The 19,332-nt window shown below is 40.1% G+C and overlaps 1 protein-coding gene and 1 non-coding gene across 2 annotated transcripts in view; both read left to right on the top strand.

The window, feature by feature from the left end:
* The window catches only part of mta3 (metastasis associated 1 family, member 3), a 28,512-nt gene extending 15,307 nt beyond the window's left edge, over positions 1–13,205 (top strand). Inside the window, exons 10-19 of the mRNA XM_078279146.1 lie at positions 505–579; positions 1,776–1,834; positions 1,970–2,088; positions 2,929–3,086; positions 4,775–4,997; positions 6,720–6,812; positions 6,937–7,098; positions 7,661–7,692; positions 7,784–7,902; positions 13,019–13,205. Of these exons, the coding sequence (XP_078135272.1) occupies positions 505–579; positions 1,776–1,834; positions 1,970–2,088; positions 2,929–3,086; positions 4,775–4,997; positions 6,720–6,812; positions 6,937–7,098; positions 7,661–7,692; positions 7,784–7,902; positions 13,019–13,190 (1,212 nt within the window). The 3' untranslated portion in view covers positions 13,191–13,205. The remainder of the gene's footprint in view (positions 1–504; positions 580–1,775; positions 1,835–1,969; positions 2,089–2,928; positions 3,087–4,774; positions 4,998–6,719; positions 6,813–6,936; positions 7,099–7,660; positions 7,693–7,783; positions 7,903–13,018) is intronic.
* Positions 13,206–16,282: 3,077 nt separating this feature from the next.
* Positions 16,283–16,376, top strand: trnai-uau (transfer RNA isoleucine (anticodon UAU)). The gene is made up of 2 exons: positions 16,283–16,320; positions 16,341–16,376. It is a non-coding gene; the product is annotated as a tRNA-Ile (tRNA).
* Positions 16,377–19,332: the final 2,956 nt, after the last annotated feature.

The raw sequence follows: 19,332 nt of genomic DNA, 5'->3' as shown, positions 1-19,332 counted from the left end.
AGGAGTGATTTTAGAAGTTTCTATGGACGTTTTGATACGTTCTTCCTCCTCAGCAAAAACTTGTCACAATGGGAATTCATTGTAATCTTTATGAATTCAAGATGACCACGGTCACTGTTCTGTGAATGACAAAATTACCAATTTTAACAGCCGCCTTCCATGGTTACAGGGGGTGACTATTTCTATTGAACTTTCCTTCCCACCATCTACCTGTACTGTACAATAAAAGCAGGATATGGGTGTAAGCGGGGGGGTGTCTGCAGGGGCACCAGGTGCTCATGAATACTTATTAAATGTGTGAATCACTGTGTGTGTGTGCGTGTTTTGGTATGGGGCTCTGGGGCTTTCAGCCTCTGTGGTCACGATGTCTCTTGCTCATGAATATATATGAAGGCTTTCTCACCCAGATGGCAAGAACATGAGATATTAATATCATTAATTTGTTCTCTGTCTCTCTTTCTCGTCCCCTCTCTCCACATTTCTTCATTATTTCCTTTTGTGAAGCTGCCATGGAAGTCTCTGACTAGCATCATAGAGTACTACTACATGTGGAAGACCACAGACAGATATGTGCAACAGGTGAGACTCAATCAGTATTTGCAAACCAGTAAAAAAATATGTTTTAATGGCTTCTTGCTGTGATGGTAAGAATTTCATTTTGTTTTACCTTTTGAGTACAAGGCTTAAAAGTGCCCTGTAAAATGTTCTACAAACAAAACATTTAGTGTTTTGGCATAAAACACATTGTGTGCATCCTTGAAACCTAGCTCGTAAAAATTTTTTACGTTTACATGAGAACAAACAAAACAGTTTGTACATTTTCTTTTAAGATTTTTTTATCCTGCCTCTATGTCTTAAGTGTATACGTTTTTCGTATCGACCGTAGTATCCCAGTACCAAGTAGTATTGAAACTTCTCCAGTCAAACCATACCTGCATTCGATCCTTTTTGTACCCAGATATATAAAAAAAAGAAAATGTGTGTGGTTTTGCTCGCAGCCAATCACCCCAACCTTTTTTTTCTCGATTTTTATTCCAATGTGTGATTGGCCTACTACCGCAGCTGCTACAACCCATACAGTCTTTGGTGTGGTGAAGTCAAGCATGGTGTATTTGACGGAGTTGGCAGTTCAGCGTGCTAAGATGCTTCCATTTACTGTACATGATGGGTATCAAATGAAGTACTCTGTTGGTATCGGTCAACCCAGCCCTACCCATTATGCAATTCAGCATCTTTCATTGGACCTTCACTGCCTTTAAGTGCCCTTAACTTTGAAACTCCATGCACCTCCCCGTTTTTAAAGCAAAGATTTCTGTTCGAAATGTTAGGTCTCAGAGCCACAAAAACAAATTACACAGCTGTTTCTACATGCTGAGGAGTACGTCCCATGACACATTAACTCATCTTGTTATGTGTAACACTGACTGAAGTAAAGCAAGGGTTGAAGGTACACAGCTCTGAGAGAAGAGGTCACTTTGGATAAAAGCATCAGCCAAATTTAAAACGTGAATTTAAACTGTTTTTCTTACAAACCGGTCTGAAGGGTTAACTTTTCATGCCCATGGGTTTTTCAGTAGGGGACTGCAAACTGTCAAGAACAAAGAAAACGACACCTTTTTAAAAAAGGAATTCACACATTTATTGATTATCATCGTAATGCCTATCAGAGTTAATTTTGAAAGGTGTCAAACTGTCTCAGAGGATTTTTATCAAACAGAGCAGTTGATTTCTTTTTGTTATTAACAAATCAATCCACTGTGTTTGTCTCTGAGCAGAAGAGACTGAAGGCAGCGGAGGCAGAGAGCAAACTGAAGCAGGTTTATATCCCCACATAGTAAGTCATGTCATTTGACATTTATAGATGTTGGTATTATTACTGTAGCTGTGTTTTTTCATGCATAATTTATGTTTTGATTTAAAGAGCTGCAGTCAGTTTCTTAAATATCCTCCTGTTCTTCTCTCTTGACAGTAACAAGCCCAACCCCAACCAGATCTCAGTGACTAATGGCAAGATGGCGACAGTGAATGGAGCGGGCCCTGGGGCCTACCATGCAGCAAGCGGGGGCAGAGCCTGCGAGAGCTGCTATAGTGAGTTGTGTGTGTTGAGCTGGCAGGTGTCACTAATCTAACTTGGCAATTTCTTAAGGTGTGATGTCTTTAAATTGCCAAAATATTTAATTAACAATGATAAAACACAGAGAAAACTGCAAATCCTTAAGAAGCATAAGAAGCTGCAAACTGAATATTTGGCAGTTTTGCTATGATGTGATTTTAGCAAACATCTTTTATCAATATTTTGTTTGGACAATTTTTTTTTGCCACTGAACAGCATTTTCTACCTTAAACGCACAAACTGGTTTTCTGTCAGAAGAAGTGTGCCAGGGAGCTAGCACTCACTCACTAGTAAGATAAAGCGGTTTGACTGGCAGAGAGCTTTGAATGTGAAGCCGCAACAGAAAGTGATATGTTTGTAGTAGTAGAATCCAAACGGCAACCCATCGACTTGTGAGCAGAGCAAAATGAGAATCACAAAATATCTCGGAATTGATAAATGAATTTGAGTGTCTATGGCAGTCACTCATTGTTGATTTCAATATATTGTGGATTAATGTCTTGCTTCAATAATAAACCGAACGGATGAGCAACAGCAACAAAATCCAAACAATAACCCACTATGCTATATACTTTCTTTCATACTGCATACCATTACATTTGTGCGGACAGAGTCTGTATAAGTCACAAAAACGTACTAATCTCATCAGTCAATAGCAGGCATGAGTGTGATTTGATCGGATCTATAAACATTGATAAAATCATTAAGGAAAGACTTGAGACAGTGGAAGAAGAGATCAATATGTTGAGTATCTTTGAACCAGTTTTCTGCTGCAATTCTTCTAACCTTTGTTAATGCATTTTCTGCATTAACAGCCATGCAGTCAGCCCAATGGTACTCATGGGGGCCTCCAAACATGCAGTGCCGCCTTTGTGTTTCCTGCTGGATGTACTGGAAGAAGTACGGAGGCCTGAAGATGCCAAGCAGAGCAGAGGTCCCAGAGGAGAGGACCTCCCCCAGTCCAGCAACCAATGTAAGCTAAGTCAGAAGGCACAGATGTAAAGCACATGGGGCGTACTGGGGGAGATTTGCTTATATCCCAAAATACTGTATTAGAGATGCTTTTATAAAATATAGAACAAATTCCGAATTCACACAACTGCAGCTCCATAAAGTTTAACATCTACAGTATACATGAGAGCTGTCCTCAATTAGCTGTCATTAAACATCAATTATTCAGTGTGCTCAAAACATCACTTACTTTATCTCACATATTAGCTGTTAACTGTGTGGATCATTTTTTCGAATAAGAAAACTGACCAGTGAAAAGATTTAGTTTCCATAGGTCTACAAATGGCACTGGAATGAAAACGTTGACCTGCATTTCATGTTTTTTTGTTTTTTTTTTACCTTTATTTATCCAGGTAAGACTATTGAGAACAAATTCTCATTTGCAACTGGCATTAAAATGCTACACAGCTGCCACACCGTAGTCTACCCTTTTTCCTGCTGATGTTTGCCCATTACAGCATTTTAATCTAGAGGTCCGTTTTTGGTCTACAGATTTTCTTTGTAAGAGATTAATTTGCATAAGACACATTACAGAGACCCAAAGCCGACCGTGTTGTCTGTACAGGTATAATAAATAACATAAATGATGGCTGTGTTTGATTAAAGAATCCCTGTAAAATGTTAGCGAGCCTGCGTGCCATTAATAACATTATTATTTAGTTACACCTTTGCTTTTCCTGCTGTTAAAAAAAGGTGTATTGTAGCCACAACTTTTATTCCACAATTGTACACTCTTATACAACAGCCCTGCAACAATTCCCACCTTCAGAAAGGTTATGTAAATATATTTTGTTTTTAATAAGGTGCTAATTCAACTTTATGATCATTTTGGACGCTGTAGTTGCCCTAATTGACATAAACAGGGTGGATGAAATATTAGAATCAACAAAACGACATCCTCCAAAATGACAATACAGTTGAGTTAACACCTCTCTATAACAGTTCCAACAAAAACTGAACATATTAACCTTAATGAGGATAGGATTTATTGTTGTATTTGTCAAAGCTAGGTGGACTGTAATAAACTGGCAACATTTGGCTTGCACGTTTTTGTTTTTCATGAATGAACTAAATGTATTTTGGTCATATAAATTGGTGTCAACATCTCTTCGTGGTGCTAAAATGTTTACCTTGTTATTAAGTATAACACGTAGATGTAAGCATTTAAAAATTACAGCTTTCATAACTCTTTGACATTAGCACACTTTCAAAATAAAATGAATTGTGATGTCGAGGCTGGTCAAACAGGAAGAAAAAAAAAGCCTGGAAAGGGACTGGGACGCTGGGCAAGCATCTGTTTTTAAAGCTTTGAAGGCCCTAAAAACGTTTCAAATCTGAAGAATTCAACAGTAAATATTTGGGGCTAAATAAGCAACAATCAAAGTTAATAGTTTGGGGAAAAAAACATATACATCCTGAAATCTCTCATGCAAAATAATCAAAACCGTTCCCACTTTGACAGAAGGTTCTGTGTTCTTGTAGGACCACATCACTCATAGTAAGAAGCTGATTAAGAAAAATCAGCCTTTTTTTTCTTCTTTTTTTTTTTTTTAAAAGCCGTTTTTAAAGCACCTAAAATGTTTTTTAACTTCACTGTCATCAGTATAACTGTATTCAGTGACCTTTTCTCTGTTCCTCCTTCTCTCCCAGGAGCCTCGCTCACGGGGTCATGCTCCTCGCCAGTCCAACCACATGGTGCCGATGCGAAACAGCGGCAGCCCCAAGTCCTCCATGAAGACCAAGCAGGCTTTCCTGCTGCAGGCCACCCGCCTCACCAAGCTGGCCCGGCATATGTGCCGTGACATCATCAGGCTGCGCCGTGCCGCGCGCCGGCCCTTTGTCCCCATTAACTGTGGGGCCATAAAGGCAGAGTGTAAGAGCTCTTTCAATTCCTCCTAACTTCTGCTACATGGACACACCTGCAGACAAAATGCAACATATGCAGACATACTGACACACACACACACACACACACACACACACACACACACACACACACACACACACTCTCACACTCACACTCACTCTCATCACCCTGACTGCCCCACCATCAACTCCCATCTCTGCCCCCGTCTGTCTCTCTTTCTGTTTTTATTATTATTGTTATTATTTTGTTTTTTGTATTCTCCCACCCCCTGTTTCCAATAAAGACTGCCTGTCCTCATAACGATGAGTTTGATCATCTTTTCATTCGTGTTTTTATTTTATTTTTATTTCTTTATCTGTTATAGTTCTTGGTCACTGTGAACTCAAAGTCATTGTTGGAATTAAACACACCGATTTATTGGTTTAACAGGGCTATTTTACACAAGCACATCTGCACACACTTTGAAAACGCACATAATAACAATTTGCTCCTGTCATTACCAAGTAGACTGTAATCCATTAGAGCTCATCTAGTCTGAGCTGTGTACTTGCTGAAGTTAGCAGTAGAGAAGGTGTATTTTAATAAGAGAAGCTCTATTTTGCACGGCGCCCCTGGTACAGGCGTGCCCACTCTGCTGTCCTGGCAGAACTAGTTGTCTCAGCCACGAATGTTTATTGTAAATACTGAAACTCAGCTTCAGTGTGTTTTTAAGGCATTTTTGTTCCTTTTTGCACACTCATTTTTTCTCATGCTGTTAATCATGTGTGTTAGACAAAATGAATTGTGTTTGGGTCGATAATGAGCTTTAGTTGGATTTGGACTGATAAAACTTGAAAGAAGGAAGGTTGAAGCCGAAGTAAGGACCTTTTTGGTCACAAAGAATAACCAGCTGCTCTTGACTTCTTTGCTGCTGGCTGCATCTCCCAATGGAGATCAGGCTTACCCATTCAGAGTCATCAACTGGACCATGTCCTCTTGGATGGTCCCTCGCCATACCATCCACTCAGCTGTTCTGTGTTCAAATCATGCAATATACATATGAATCCATCATGTTGCCTCTTCTCGCTTTGCCATTCAGAGCCATTTCTCCCCTCTACTTTGCCTCCTCGTCCTTCACTTTCTAACAACTGTTGCAATATTCTCATCTCACCTTCTACCTCTTTTTTGCTCTTTTCTTTCATCACTGTGTGAATGTGAGAGTAGACCTCCAATAAAGTCACACCTGAAAACATCTCTTCCGAGTCCTTGTGCTTCATGTGTCCCGTGTTCTCTGTCCATCAACTCCACCACACTCAGAGGAACCATAAAGACACGCCCCCCCCCCCCCCCCCCACCCCAGCATGGAGTCAACTTTCAGTGCCTACTGTCATAAAACCTTCATATTTTAATGTATGTGTGTTTACAATATGTTTTTGTGCATGTGAGCATGCAATTACATTTCTGTATGTGCATGTGGGTAGAGATTAGAGTAAATCACCACCGCAGAGTGATTTGCAACACTTCAATCAACTCCTGCATCATTCATTTTAAACATGAAAAGTGGTTTCATCCTGACAGGTTTTTTTTTTTCTCGACAGGACTGATTTCATCACAATTCAACCTTGTTTTTTACTTGCATGATTCTGCGAACATGTTAAGCAGTTTCTCAGATAGAGGGAGCAGAGGGAGATTATACAATCTGAGAGACACTGCACTGGTTTGTAAAATGTGTGTGTGTGTTTGGTTTAGACATGTTAAGGGTGTCGGAAGGGCAGGGGACTCGCCTACCCAAAACCAGAGCCGCCCAAAGGAGCACTCTGACCAGTGTTCTGCAGTTTCTAGGTAAATCATTATCTGTGTTTGAGCAGTAAAATTGTACTGTCAAATCAAGGAATATGAGTTCAAAAATGATTCAGATAGTCTATAGGAGCCAGTTGATGCAGCTCCAGTGTGGTGTCTCTTCCAGAGTCCCGTCCGGCAGCCCACACCCCTCGCTCCCACCGCACCCCGGGCCTACAGACGCCTCCCCCTCGACGCCTCCTCTCCTCTCTCCCACACGGCCCCCACGGCATGCTGGGAAAACGCAGCTACCATCACCACAGCAGGACTGAGCCGGACAGACGCTCAGGTACACACACAGTCACACATTTCTTTAAAAAAAAACAGCTGAATTCCACAAAAGTAATTATGAGTTTTTTTTTTCAAAATAGTGTTATTGCTCAACTTAATCTGTAACCCCCCCCCCCCCAAAAAAAAAAAAAACAACAAAAAAACAAAAAATGCGTCCTGTCTTGCTTTAAACTGAGTTACTTATGATGTGAGTGAACCTTGGGGACCAAACAGTGTTGATATCCAATGTCCTTGTCATCCTTTTGCTTGATAAAATCAAATTAGTGGAAATACACCCGGAGTTGATAACCTTTTCTGCCATTTCTTATCTAAACTAGCTCCTTGGAGAGAATGACAACTAATTCTAATGAAAACGAATCAGCAGATGGGGGTCATTTGGATAATTTGGATGATTCAACTTCAGTCTGACACTTTGTTTTTTATTGGTAACTTCACTATTTTTACTGAAATTGAAACACAGTCATTTGTTGCACCACTTCTAACAAGGAAAAGTAATAAAGTAATAAATACTATTCACAAGTGACATATTCCCACAATGCATCTTTCTCTTATTTTTGCAGATAACCCTGGTACCACAGGTGGACCCCTCCTGGTAGGTGTCTTATATTCTTTGTTTTAACAATTCATGTACAACTTCATCACCGCTCATTGTAATAAAATGATACTTAATTGTCTTTTTGCAGCATAACGGCCGCAGCAGCAGCAGTGGAAACACCCGAGGTGGAGTGATGATCCGCAAGAGACGCCCCAACTGGATCGATGCCCCTGATGACAGCTTCTTCCTTGTCACCCGGGAGACCAGGTAAGCAAAGGTGACACTTTTCTGACCTCTGATTGGCTGACTGTGTGTGTGCGTGTGTTGAAAAGCAAGTGAGCCAACAGCATATAAGAGGATTTGAGCTGTTCATTTTGTCCTGTGGGGATCTCAGACAGCTGTGTAGTGCACACACACAAACGCAAAAACACAATGCATGTGTGCCTAAATTCAGACAGACCCATTGAGTTGAAACAGAGTGGCAGCCTGGGAAGAGTCAAAATCAATTAAAATTGATTTTAATAAAAGTGTTTATTTTTCAACAAAACATTAATGCAGCTCACACAGCTAAGAAACACTATCAAAGCACCAAAGCACCAATGTTGACAAAATGTATTAAGAATTTTTTATCAGAGAGAAAAATGTATAGCCTGTTTTTCTGGGAACTTAGGGGGTTTGAGCAACCTTGGGGAATTTTTATTAAAAACTTTTTTCTTTTTCTATTTTTTTTCTTGTCTGATTTCCAGTATTTTAAGGCCAATAAAAAAAGAAATTCTGCAGGATTCAGTGATGGTAGTTGGACATCTGAGTGGGCCATGGCATTTAGATGAAGGTGCCTATCATGCTAGTTGGGCCCGTCATTGTAGTTTAGGCTGAGTAGATACAAAGTACATATAAGCTCCAATTATCTGCTCTTTTCTAGGGTGAGGGTAGGTTTTAGAGGCAGCTTAAAGGTACATTAGAGAATGGTGTCGCCTGTCAGAGGGCTCAGTAGATTTAAGACAGCACAGCCTGATACTCACTGCAGAGCCTAATATGTATACAGTATGTATTATATATACAATTGTATATATATATATATATATATATATATATATATATATATATATATACACACAATACAATACCATCCATCTTCGTCCGCTTATCTGGGGTCGGGTCTCGGGGGCAGCAGCTGGGCTACCATAGGAATGCTCAGTTACATTATAATTGATAAAATAGGAAAAATCCAAACAATAAAAACATTTTTACAATTTTATAGACAGGGGGGGTTGGTTGGGCTTCGACTCGTGACCTTAATATTTTAAAACTCCTGCCTACAGCCTTGAACAACTTTTGAAATAATTTCCATAAAGTTTTGTTCAGACATTCATGGCCCCGATGGATGAAGCCTAATAACTCAACCGATATCTTCATCTAGCGCTAGAATGAGGTTGACATTTAGGGACTTTGGTGAAATGTCGCAACAATTAGTGGATTGCCATGACATTTAGTACAGACATTCCTGTTCCCCCCATGAATTGTAACAACTTTGGCAACCAATTAACTTTTTTGTCTATCGCCAATATTTTAATTTGTCCAATACTTTGGTTCATTACTAAATACCCACAAAACTAATAACATTTACATAAGCATCAGCTGTACTTTGTGTAAGTTGTTAATTAGCAGATGTTAGCATACTAACACTGAACAAACATGGTGAACTTAGTAATCATTATACCTGCTAAACATCAGCATGAAAGCATCGTCATTTTAAGTATGTTTGCATGTCGATGTTAGCAATGTCTTAAAGCACTGCTGTGCTTAAGTACACCCTGACAGAACTGCTAGAATGGCTGTAGACTCATAAGACTCAAAGTTTTAAGTGTTAAATGCGGCATTTGTTGATATATTTTTGTTTTTTCAATTGAATCAAATGAAATTGTAGGCAGAAATGTAAGATTTGATGATGCATTCAGTTGATTCTGAACAAATGAAAATGAAAATGAACTGCTCCATGAATTGCAGGAATTCATGTAAACAAATAAATGCTTAATACAGGCATTTTATTTAGAAAAGAATGCATTTAAAGAAAATGTCTCAAAAGCCCCAACCAGCAGGTTCTCCTTGTACACTCAGTACACATTTGTTGTAGACATGAGTGAATAACCATGCATTTATATTTTACACATGGAAAATCAGTTTCTATTTTACACATACATAGACACACACATTCTCACACACGCATACACACATGCACGTAATGAGTCAATGTTTGCATGTCTGTATGTGAAAGAGAAAGATGTTCTTCCATTAAGCCTGTGTATGAGCCATGGCACCCAGTCTTTATAGCCGCCCTCTGATCATCAAGGCTAAAATTAGAGTAGCTAACTGGTGCAGATGGACCAGCGAGGAGCCAGGCAGTGCTGGGCCCTGAGTGGAAATATCATTACCACATTAACCATGGCTGCACTCATATGGATCACTCACTTACCACCAAGATCAACATGGCTGTGTGTTTGTGTATGCAAGAGATGTTCTGAATACTGTCCATTTATTATATTACAATGTTATTTGTTCTTCTAGTGGAGACAATGAATGCTTTTCTGAATTGAAGATATTAATACATCTGCTCTGAAAGGCTGCTGCTAATGAGAGATGATCGGAAGTTTAATTTTCTCCCCCTCTCCTTTCTCCCACTCTTTCTCTTTCTCAGCGTGATGAAGAATGCAGTGTGCCACAGAGCAGAGAGGAGTGGGAGATCACTCCCACATATTCAGGGAGGCAAGAGAGACAAATAGAGACAGAAACAGAGAAAGAGATTTAACACTTTTCTTCGCATAGGTTACACATTATTCAAACTGCTAAACAGGACAAAAATACGATCATAAGAACGTATGAAGAAACTGAAATCTTGACCTGATGATGAAGCTGGTGTGAAAGTAGCCAAGTACATTTACTCAAGTACTTCCCTTAAGTACAGTTGAATGTGTCTGTTCTTTGCTTGAGTATTTCCATTATATGCTACTTTATACTTCTACTCCACTACACTTCAGAGGGGAAATATTGTACTTTATATGTCATTACATTTATATAACAGCTAACTTTGTAGATTAAGATCAAGAAACATATACGATTATAAAATACAACTACTGGTTGTATACTTTTCAGTTTGAGGCCAAACATGGTAAGATCATCCAATATTTTACAAAAAAAAATCAAAGATTAGAAAAAAAGTCCAAAAATGACTACAAATGTATCCAACAAAACTTAGTTTTTTCTTCTTTCCTCTCCTATTAATGATCTCACGACCCCTCAGAGTTATCTTGTGACCCTTTGGAGGGGCTGACCCCTAGGTTGGGAACCACTGAACCAAACTACCATAAAATAGTTATTGCTGCTTATGCGTCAATGCATCAGTATTTAACAAACTATTTATATATATCATTCACAGAAGCGTTTTTTTTCTGCAGAATGAGTACTTTTGATACTCAAAGTATATTTTGCTGATAATACTTATGTATTAGCTAAGTAGGATTTTCGAAGCAGGACTTTTACTTCTAATGGAGTATTTTTACATTGTATGTAGAATTGTTACTTTTTCTAAAGTAAATCATCTGTGTGATTCTTCTACGACTGTACCTAATATGAGATGAGTTGTATTTGGACAGAGAAAAAAGCAGGACAAAGCATCAAGAATGTGAAATATTACAAAACGGGAGAAAGCAACTGAAATGAACTGAAATGTAAATGAGACAGCTTGATATATTTAAGTGTGGATTTAAATGTTTGCTTTCCTCCTCCTGGCGGCCAGCTGAACCGATCATGTGCCACCATGGCTAAATTTGCTCTCTTCCTCTCTGGTTTATATTCTGCTTTAACTAAGTGACATTATGTATGTCTGTGCTTTGCTCAGGGTTCATTGTACTTGAAAAATGTGTGTGTATATGCACGAGTTTTACAAGCACTTTTGGATCTATTTACTATACTTGGATGCACAGGCACATAATGTACGCAGAGCCTTTATGAGTGCTCATGTTATCAACAGCAGGGATCTGGAGGGATCTGATGTGTTTTCCTGTTCACAACACAAGAAAAACATCCTCTGTGCTGCTGAGGGAGCAGGAAATGAGGAAGAAACGACGAGGGCTGTGCCATGCATTAAATCTGAAAGTGGTTTTCTTGACCGCCCGAAGGAAACCATGAGTCATCTATACGTTGTGGTTATATTCGCGTGATATCGCATTTATTTGCAAATGAATTCCATTAGTGCTGTGTCCACCACTTGTGAGTGTGCCCCAAAGAGCCTTCATGTCACAGCCCACTGCAGTCTAGAAATTACCTCCTCCTTTATAAGTCTGAAAATCCTGCTGTAGTACTTCTGTATTACCTCAAAACAGTAATGGTAATTCTATTCTGCTCTGCATGCATCATTGTCAAACTGCTTCTAAACTAATAGCGTACATGACAAATAAGCTGTCTGATAAAGCCCACAGCTCAAAGCCAGTTTCATTATTGTTTCCATGTGTTGGCATTCTTTTTACTGCAGGCTGTTCTCGAAGCATCAAGCCTGTGGTCAGCATCGTATAAATGTATTCAGACAGTAGAGGCTTAGCTACTGTAACTTGCTGAAACATATACAGTAGATGCAATCATAAATGATTGGCTATAACGACTGTATTGTTTAAATATCAAGCAATCAAACATTATGTTCAAAACATATCATGAAAAATGAATCTGTTAGAAACAGTAGTCTTGTGAAAGCGAAAGTATTATAAAATAAATTAATGAAAAAGTCAAACCTTAAATCTAAACTCACAAATTTCCCAAATCACAGGCACGCAGTTGATTTTGGCTTGTTTGCTTTCTTGCAGAGAGTTAGATGAGAAGATTTATATGGCTGTACGCTAAATATGAAGCTAACGCCAGCAGCTGGTTAGCTTAGCTTAGCTTAGCACAAAGATTGGAAACATGATGAAACGGCTAGCCTGGCTCTGTCAAAAGGTAACCAAACGATCTGAATGACAAATTTTGATTGACAAAACAATCTCACCACAAGGTCTATTTAATAACAGTTCTGGAGCTTTCGATCACACAGAACTTCTTGGCAGAACAAGTTGCCCGGTCGTCATTGAATTGTAGATTCAAATTTCCATTTTGCCCGAGCGCTTTACGGACTTCTTGTCCATGTTGGCTTTAAAATTGAGATTAAAAATTCATTCCTGACCTAGGAATCAGTAGTTTGGCAGACTTTTAAGATTATTTTGTATACTGTTACTTTTACTACTACTAACTACTGTTTCCAAGGTCAAGAATGAATTTCCAATCTGGATTTTTTACTGAAATTAGCTTTGCATCAGTGTATCTTCTGCACTTATGTCCTGTCTCGTCTCCATCCCTCCAGGAGGGCCAGACGGCTGCTGTCCCGCTCCCAGCTGAGGCATGCTTGTCGGCAGCCGTGTGAGCAGATTACCCTGCGCAGGGTCACCCAGGGCCCGCCGCAGGGGCTCGTCCTTGCCCCTCCGCACCCTCACCCCAGCCTGAGGATGCGAGGCCCCATCGTCATCCACGACTAACCCGACACGGACCCTCTGACACCCCTGCTGCATACACACTAACACATTCTCACCTCCTATTCTCCATCTTTATTCCTTAAAATTCCTTTCCCGCTAAAAATGCTGTTATAATCCTGAACACTTAAACAAGCTGTCTGTTTGGCAACAGAAGGATGTCATGAGCCGTGATGCAATAGAAACTTACACCTGACTGCAAGTGCTGCCTGTCTTTAATCCTGGGAATGTGTTTGTATGTGTAAATACTGTATTTGGGTGCATGTGAGTGAGTGAGCGAGCGTGCGTGCGTGCGTGCGTGCGTGCGTGCGTGTGTGTGTGTGTGTGTGTGCAATCATGTCAACATGAATGAGCGAGGTAATGTTGACGTGTGCTGTTCTTAATTTTTATGGATGGACTTAACGACAGAACTTTGTGTGACTTTTTTGTGTCGATGGTGAATTGATGTGAAGTTCTATCAGTTTGTATAAAGTTACTTTGGGTGGGGGCATGGGGCTGGATTAGGATGGGGTGGGATTGTGTTTGTGGGGACTGAGGTTCTTTTAACAATGAAGAAGAGGCAAATGTCCAACGCCGACGTTAAAAAGAAAATGCACTATATGTAGACTGAACTAGCAGCCCTTTTTAACGGCTGCTTTGAATTGTGTTTTACCTGCATTTCTTCACGCTCTTCTTGAAGTTTATATCAATGAGCTGAGGCTGGTGTTGAAAAATGATGATCTGGAGACATTATTTCACAAAAATCTGTCAGTTATTCATGACAAATCTGCAGGTCTGAAAATATAACAAGGCAAAGAAATAGAGAGCTAGCTTACATCAAACAGCAAAAGCCTCCCTTATGAACCAGTGTATTATATATTGTATATCTCATTAAAGCACTGTAAATCTACTCATCTTATTTCTATGGCCGACTGTACCTACCTAGCCCTGACATGGGTACTAAAGCACTTCCTTTGCAACAGAAAGGGCATGGATCTGTCATATCTTCCTTGAGGCTGTGATGTAGGCTACCGGCAATATTTTGAGGCAAAGAAGAGCAACTTTGCCAGCAGCTGTTTGCTCATATTCAATTTTTTCATTGTTCTTATAAAGCCATCAGTCAAGTTTATCCTGTTTTTAGACATGTCTCTCTCTCTGCTGCATGTTGCCAGAGGCCGTTGCCTCAAAAAGTTGCCCATCCAGCCTTTAGGTGTGTTTAATTATGAGTTTTAAAACTGGCATCGCCGCAGCATGTCCTTGAGGTGAGAGCCTCCGCTGAGGATTTCTTCTCTTTCATTCAGAATGTTTATGTTAGTGTTTCCTGTATGTCATGTGTTGAATTATGAATATGCTGAGAATAATACTAATAATAATAAAAAACAACACAATGCCGGATTATGGTGTGCAGTCTCAGTGAGTCATTTCATGGTGTTACATCCTGACAGCCTGCCCTATCTCCCAGCTACCTACTTGTCTCTCTGCCTCTCTCTGTGTTGCTCTTGAGGGGGGGTGTAATAGATGGCCTGGTACACAGTGTGGCCTGTGTCGTAAAATACCCCCACAGTAGGTTATTTGGTAATTTGACACAATGATGAGGAATGAGGGGTGCTCTCTGGATATAAATAATGTTTCTTGGAAGCTTACAGCCTGCCTCAAGGTACTTGGCATATGTGTGTGTGTGTGTGTGTGTGTGTGTGTGTGTGTGTGTGTGTGTGTTTTTTTCCCTTTGCTGCTTTCTCTCTGCTTGTTGAGACAACAGTCAACTGCTTTGTTTTTGTTTCCACCATGTTGACACGTTGTAATTGGATTTGTCTTTTAGCTATATGCATGTAGTTACTGCAGGGGATGAGAAAAAAATCATCAGCAGATTTAACATGTTCACCATGTCATCTATAACGGCTGCACATTTGACTCTTGCACTTTTACACAGTATGTAAAGTACAGTGACCAAAAGTGGACACCTAAACACATGTGATCATTGAAGTCATTCCAAAACCATGGGCATTTAAATGCCACAATCCACAAGATTTTGGAATCTGGCTGCAGGGATTTACTCTCATTCAGCCACAAGAGCATTAGTGAGCTCGGGCACAGATGTTGGGTGAGAAAGCCTGCTTCCAGTTCATCCACAAGGTGTTGGATGGGGTTGATGTCAGGGCTCTGTGCAGGCAAGTCAAGTTTACACCAAAGGAAAATGAGTGTGCTCTCAACTTTGTGGCAAAACTATTTCTTTATGGACCTGGCTTTGTGCACAGGGGCATCATCATGTTGAAACAGCAAAGGATCTCCCACTAACTGTTGCCAGAAAGTTGAGAGCACACTCATTTTCCATAATGAGTTTCTTAACTAAGGGGCTGAATCCTGGGTACGCAAAGCAGAAATTTAAAAGAACGGCATAAATTAACTGAGTTTTTCTTCATATTTTGCATCACCCATGTTTTCATTCAGTCTATAGCTTATATTTTCCAGTTGCTTTTTTCCTCACATTTTTTTTCACTTTTGTCTTAATTTTACGCCTTTGTTTTATTTTTATTGATTTTGCTTTTTATTTAAACCTGGGTAGAATACTTTGCTACTGGTTATGATGAATGGCAGATCATTTAGTTACTATTTTCTTTTTTGTGGGAAGCCTATTTGGGTTATTCAAATCTTACAAAATAATCCATTTATGTAGCAATGTGTTTTACTTTTTGACATAAATAAAGTAAATAAACACGAAAATAAGACTCAAACATCATGTATCTGGTATATAGGCTATGTTTCATTATTAGTTTCCTTCTAACTGTGACTTACGCGGTTAACAGAATATTATTTTTATTTAATTTTTAATTTTTTAATTCTTTCGAACAAGAAAAAGCTAAAACACAAACGGCATAGTTACTCCTTTGGAAATTGGAAGTCTGAGCTTTGTGATAGTTACATGAACGCAGCACGTTGTCTGCTAGACTCCGTGTGATCATCGGTGTCCCTAGAAGTTCTCCGGTCTCCATTATGTCCAACGCTTTCCAAAACAGAAATACAGTCAAAATAAAACAAAAGTTCAACAAAATAACAAATAACTGTTTAATCACAGATAGTCGGCTCTTTCTTAAACTGATTTCCTGGCCGTGTTTGCCATAGCTCCAGTGGCGCAATCGGTTAGCGCGCGGTACTTATATGACAGTATACAGCAGAGCAATGCCGAGGTTGTGAGTTCGAGCCTCACCTGGAGCACAGTTTTTAGATTAACCCTCTGCCATATGAGGGGACTTTCTGTACTGCGCATTAACACAGTAATCCCCTCCATAACATGGTATATTCAAGTACTACTTGTACTTGTGTACCGAGTGGCTTCGTAGTTTCTGTCAACATGAACAAGTGTGTTTACGTGAACAAAGTGTTGTGATATTATTACTGAACAGCCATACAAAACTGAACTCGCATATGGTATAATTCAAGCCTGGTAAAAAGTAAATCTATATTCCACTAATATAGAAATATAATATAGTGTATAATCTAATTTTCATTTTTTTTAAGTAACTGCCATGTCAAGAACTATATCAGCCGAATATAGGCCTAGCCTATATATTATATTACTTGGCGAAAGGATCAAATAAAAATGTGATAACTATATTGTCAGTTAAATCATCAACACTGTCAGTTAAATCATCAACGCTTGGAATTCATTAAAACCTACAGATAAACTATTTAAAAATGTTCATATTGGGGAAAAAAACAAACACAGCAAAGCAAAATATAATCTGTATCTTCATTTCATACAAACTATGTGGAAAAAAGTGCTCTTTTACAGTTCTAGTCGTCTCCCTCCATCTTCGCAGGTGTGTTGCTCAGCAGCGCCCCCTGTCGGTCGACAGCGGGAACTGCTACTCTGTTGTGCAACCAGTTTTTCACCACTAGAGGGCGGTGCAACTGCACCAGACATCCACAGAGTCCACAGCTTCTGTAGCTCTAAAACAAACTTTACTGCAGAGGTGCAATTATGTTTCTCAAGAAACATGTTGACTGGTGAATGCTGCAGAGCAGTGTTTCACTAGTCAACCTCTGGTCGTTCTTATAATCATTTTTATTCACCAATTTTATTTTAGTGGCATTCTCAATCGTGCCATCCAGAAATATTTTACTTTGGCATACACACACACCTTTAAACAGCCTGTGCACAATGCTCAATTTCTTCACCGCATCTTAACATCTGTGTTACTGAAGATCCAAACCATCAATCTTTTTTTTTTAGACTAGATTTATTTCACTGTAGCTTCTAGGCTGTTACATGCTGCATCTGTGTCCTTGGATGTGTGCGTGCTTTGTGTGAATGTTTGAATGCAGGTCTGTCACTCTAAGCCCTTTAAAGCTGGGAATGAACAAGCAGAAGATTGCAGTAATGATGTGACCCAGATGTCCTGGGTGCAGATCTCCAGGCTGAAAATGAGAGTGCAGATCAGGGCTTCGTACTTCGTGTCACCCCCGGCCCTCCCCCTCCCTCCCTCCCTCTCTCCCTCTATCCGACCCGGGACACAATCAGAGTATTTAGCAGCAGGGAATATATGTGGTATGGTATGTATGCATGTAAGTGCATGTGTGCATATCATTTGAGGGAATGTTGTTGTTGTTGTGTGTGTGTGTGTGTGTGTGTGTGTGTGTGTGTGTGTGTGTGTGTGCGTATGTGTGTATGTGTGTGGTTTAAGCTCATCCACATCCATGTAAACATGAGGGATCAGATTTTGGAGTGTGTGCCACTTGTTCTTGGTGCTCCGGATTAGACGAAACAGTTTTTTTAATTTACTCTCCTCAGCTGTCTCTATAAGACGCTAAAGCCTAGCATCTCCCCACCAGAGACTCCACGACACCCCACCCCTCAACTCCTCCTCATCCTCCCCCTTCCTCACCCATCCCCTGAGGTGACCAGGTGGCTGAACAATCACTCACACTGCCCTGACTGTAGGCTGTGGCGCAAGCATCTGTACGTGTGGAAATGTGTTTGTTTGTGTGTGTGGGTGAGGGATTGAGGGGAAGGGGGACAAAAGACTGAGAGTTTAATATTTGGGATAAGCTGTGATTGAACATCCCGATCAGAGCAGAATGATCACATTCTGCCAGTGATAATCCCCCATCTTGGAAAATTAAAAACCACTTTGCTGCTCACTCACACTCTCTATCTGTATGTAACATGCTCACACACACACACACACACACACACACACACACACACACACGTGTGCACAAGCACAGACAGAAACACGCACGCACACACTCACGCACAGACTCACGCACAGACAGACACAGACACACACACACACACACACACACACACACACACACACACACACACAGTATTTAAACGTGTTTAATCTGACCTGTGTCTCATAACCTTGTTTGATTCCTTAGGGAACTGTTCTGAAATCTGATGAGTTTTTCATTAATAAGACACAAGTCTAATCCTGAGAGAAGAACACAAAATGACAACGGATAAGCCCTGCTTTCCCTTCACATACGCGCGCGCGCACAAACGCACACACACACACACACACACACACACACACACACACACACACACACACAAAGACAGATGCTTCCGTCCACATGTGCAGCCACCTTTCCTTTGACCAATATTCCCAAACCAAAAGATAAGTGATATTAAAGCAGCAAACCTTTATATTTAAAAACGCTGGAACCGGCATATTCTTCATTAATTATTTGAAGTAATTAAAGGAACATTTTGGAAAGAAACTTTAGCTTTCTTGCTAAAAGTTAGAAGATCGATACCATCTAGACAGCTATGAAATGGCTAGCTTAACGTAGCATAAATACTGGAAGCAGAGGGAAACAGCTAGCTTGCTCTTTCCCACACATCATTTCTGTAAAACCATTTTTACCTCTTTTTTTTGTTTTACAGATTCGCTGGAGCTCACGCTAGCTGCATTTGGGCTTGGGGTTGGGTTAGCAGCAGCAAGTGTCGTGTTAGCATGTGTTGATGTGAGGTGCTTCATAAAATTCGAGTTGCTTGAGGCAGACGTGGATAAAGTATTTTTTCCTGGGCATAGCGTGGACGTTACATAAACATTCTTGCCTTTAATTTCAATGTGCGAGAAGTAGTGCCGGTACTTCCAGTTCGACAACGCTACCTTTGAATCTCCCTGGCTCGCCGCCATTGTCGCTGTCTTGTGTTTAGTGG

The sequence above is a fragment of the Sander vitreus genome, chromosome 21 (genome assembly GCF_031162955.1).
Source record: "Sander vitreus isolate 19-12246 chromosome 21, sanVit1, whole genome shotgun sequence".
Taxonomy (NCBI): Eukaryota; Metazoa; Chordata; class Actinopteri; order Perciformes; family Percidae; genus Sander; species Sander vitreus.
Note: the sequence above shows the minus strand (reverse complement) of the source record. Positions and strands in the feature narration are given on the sequence as shown.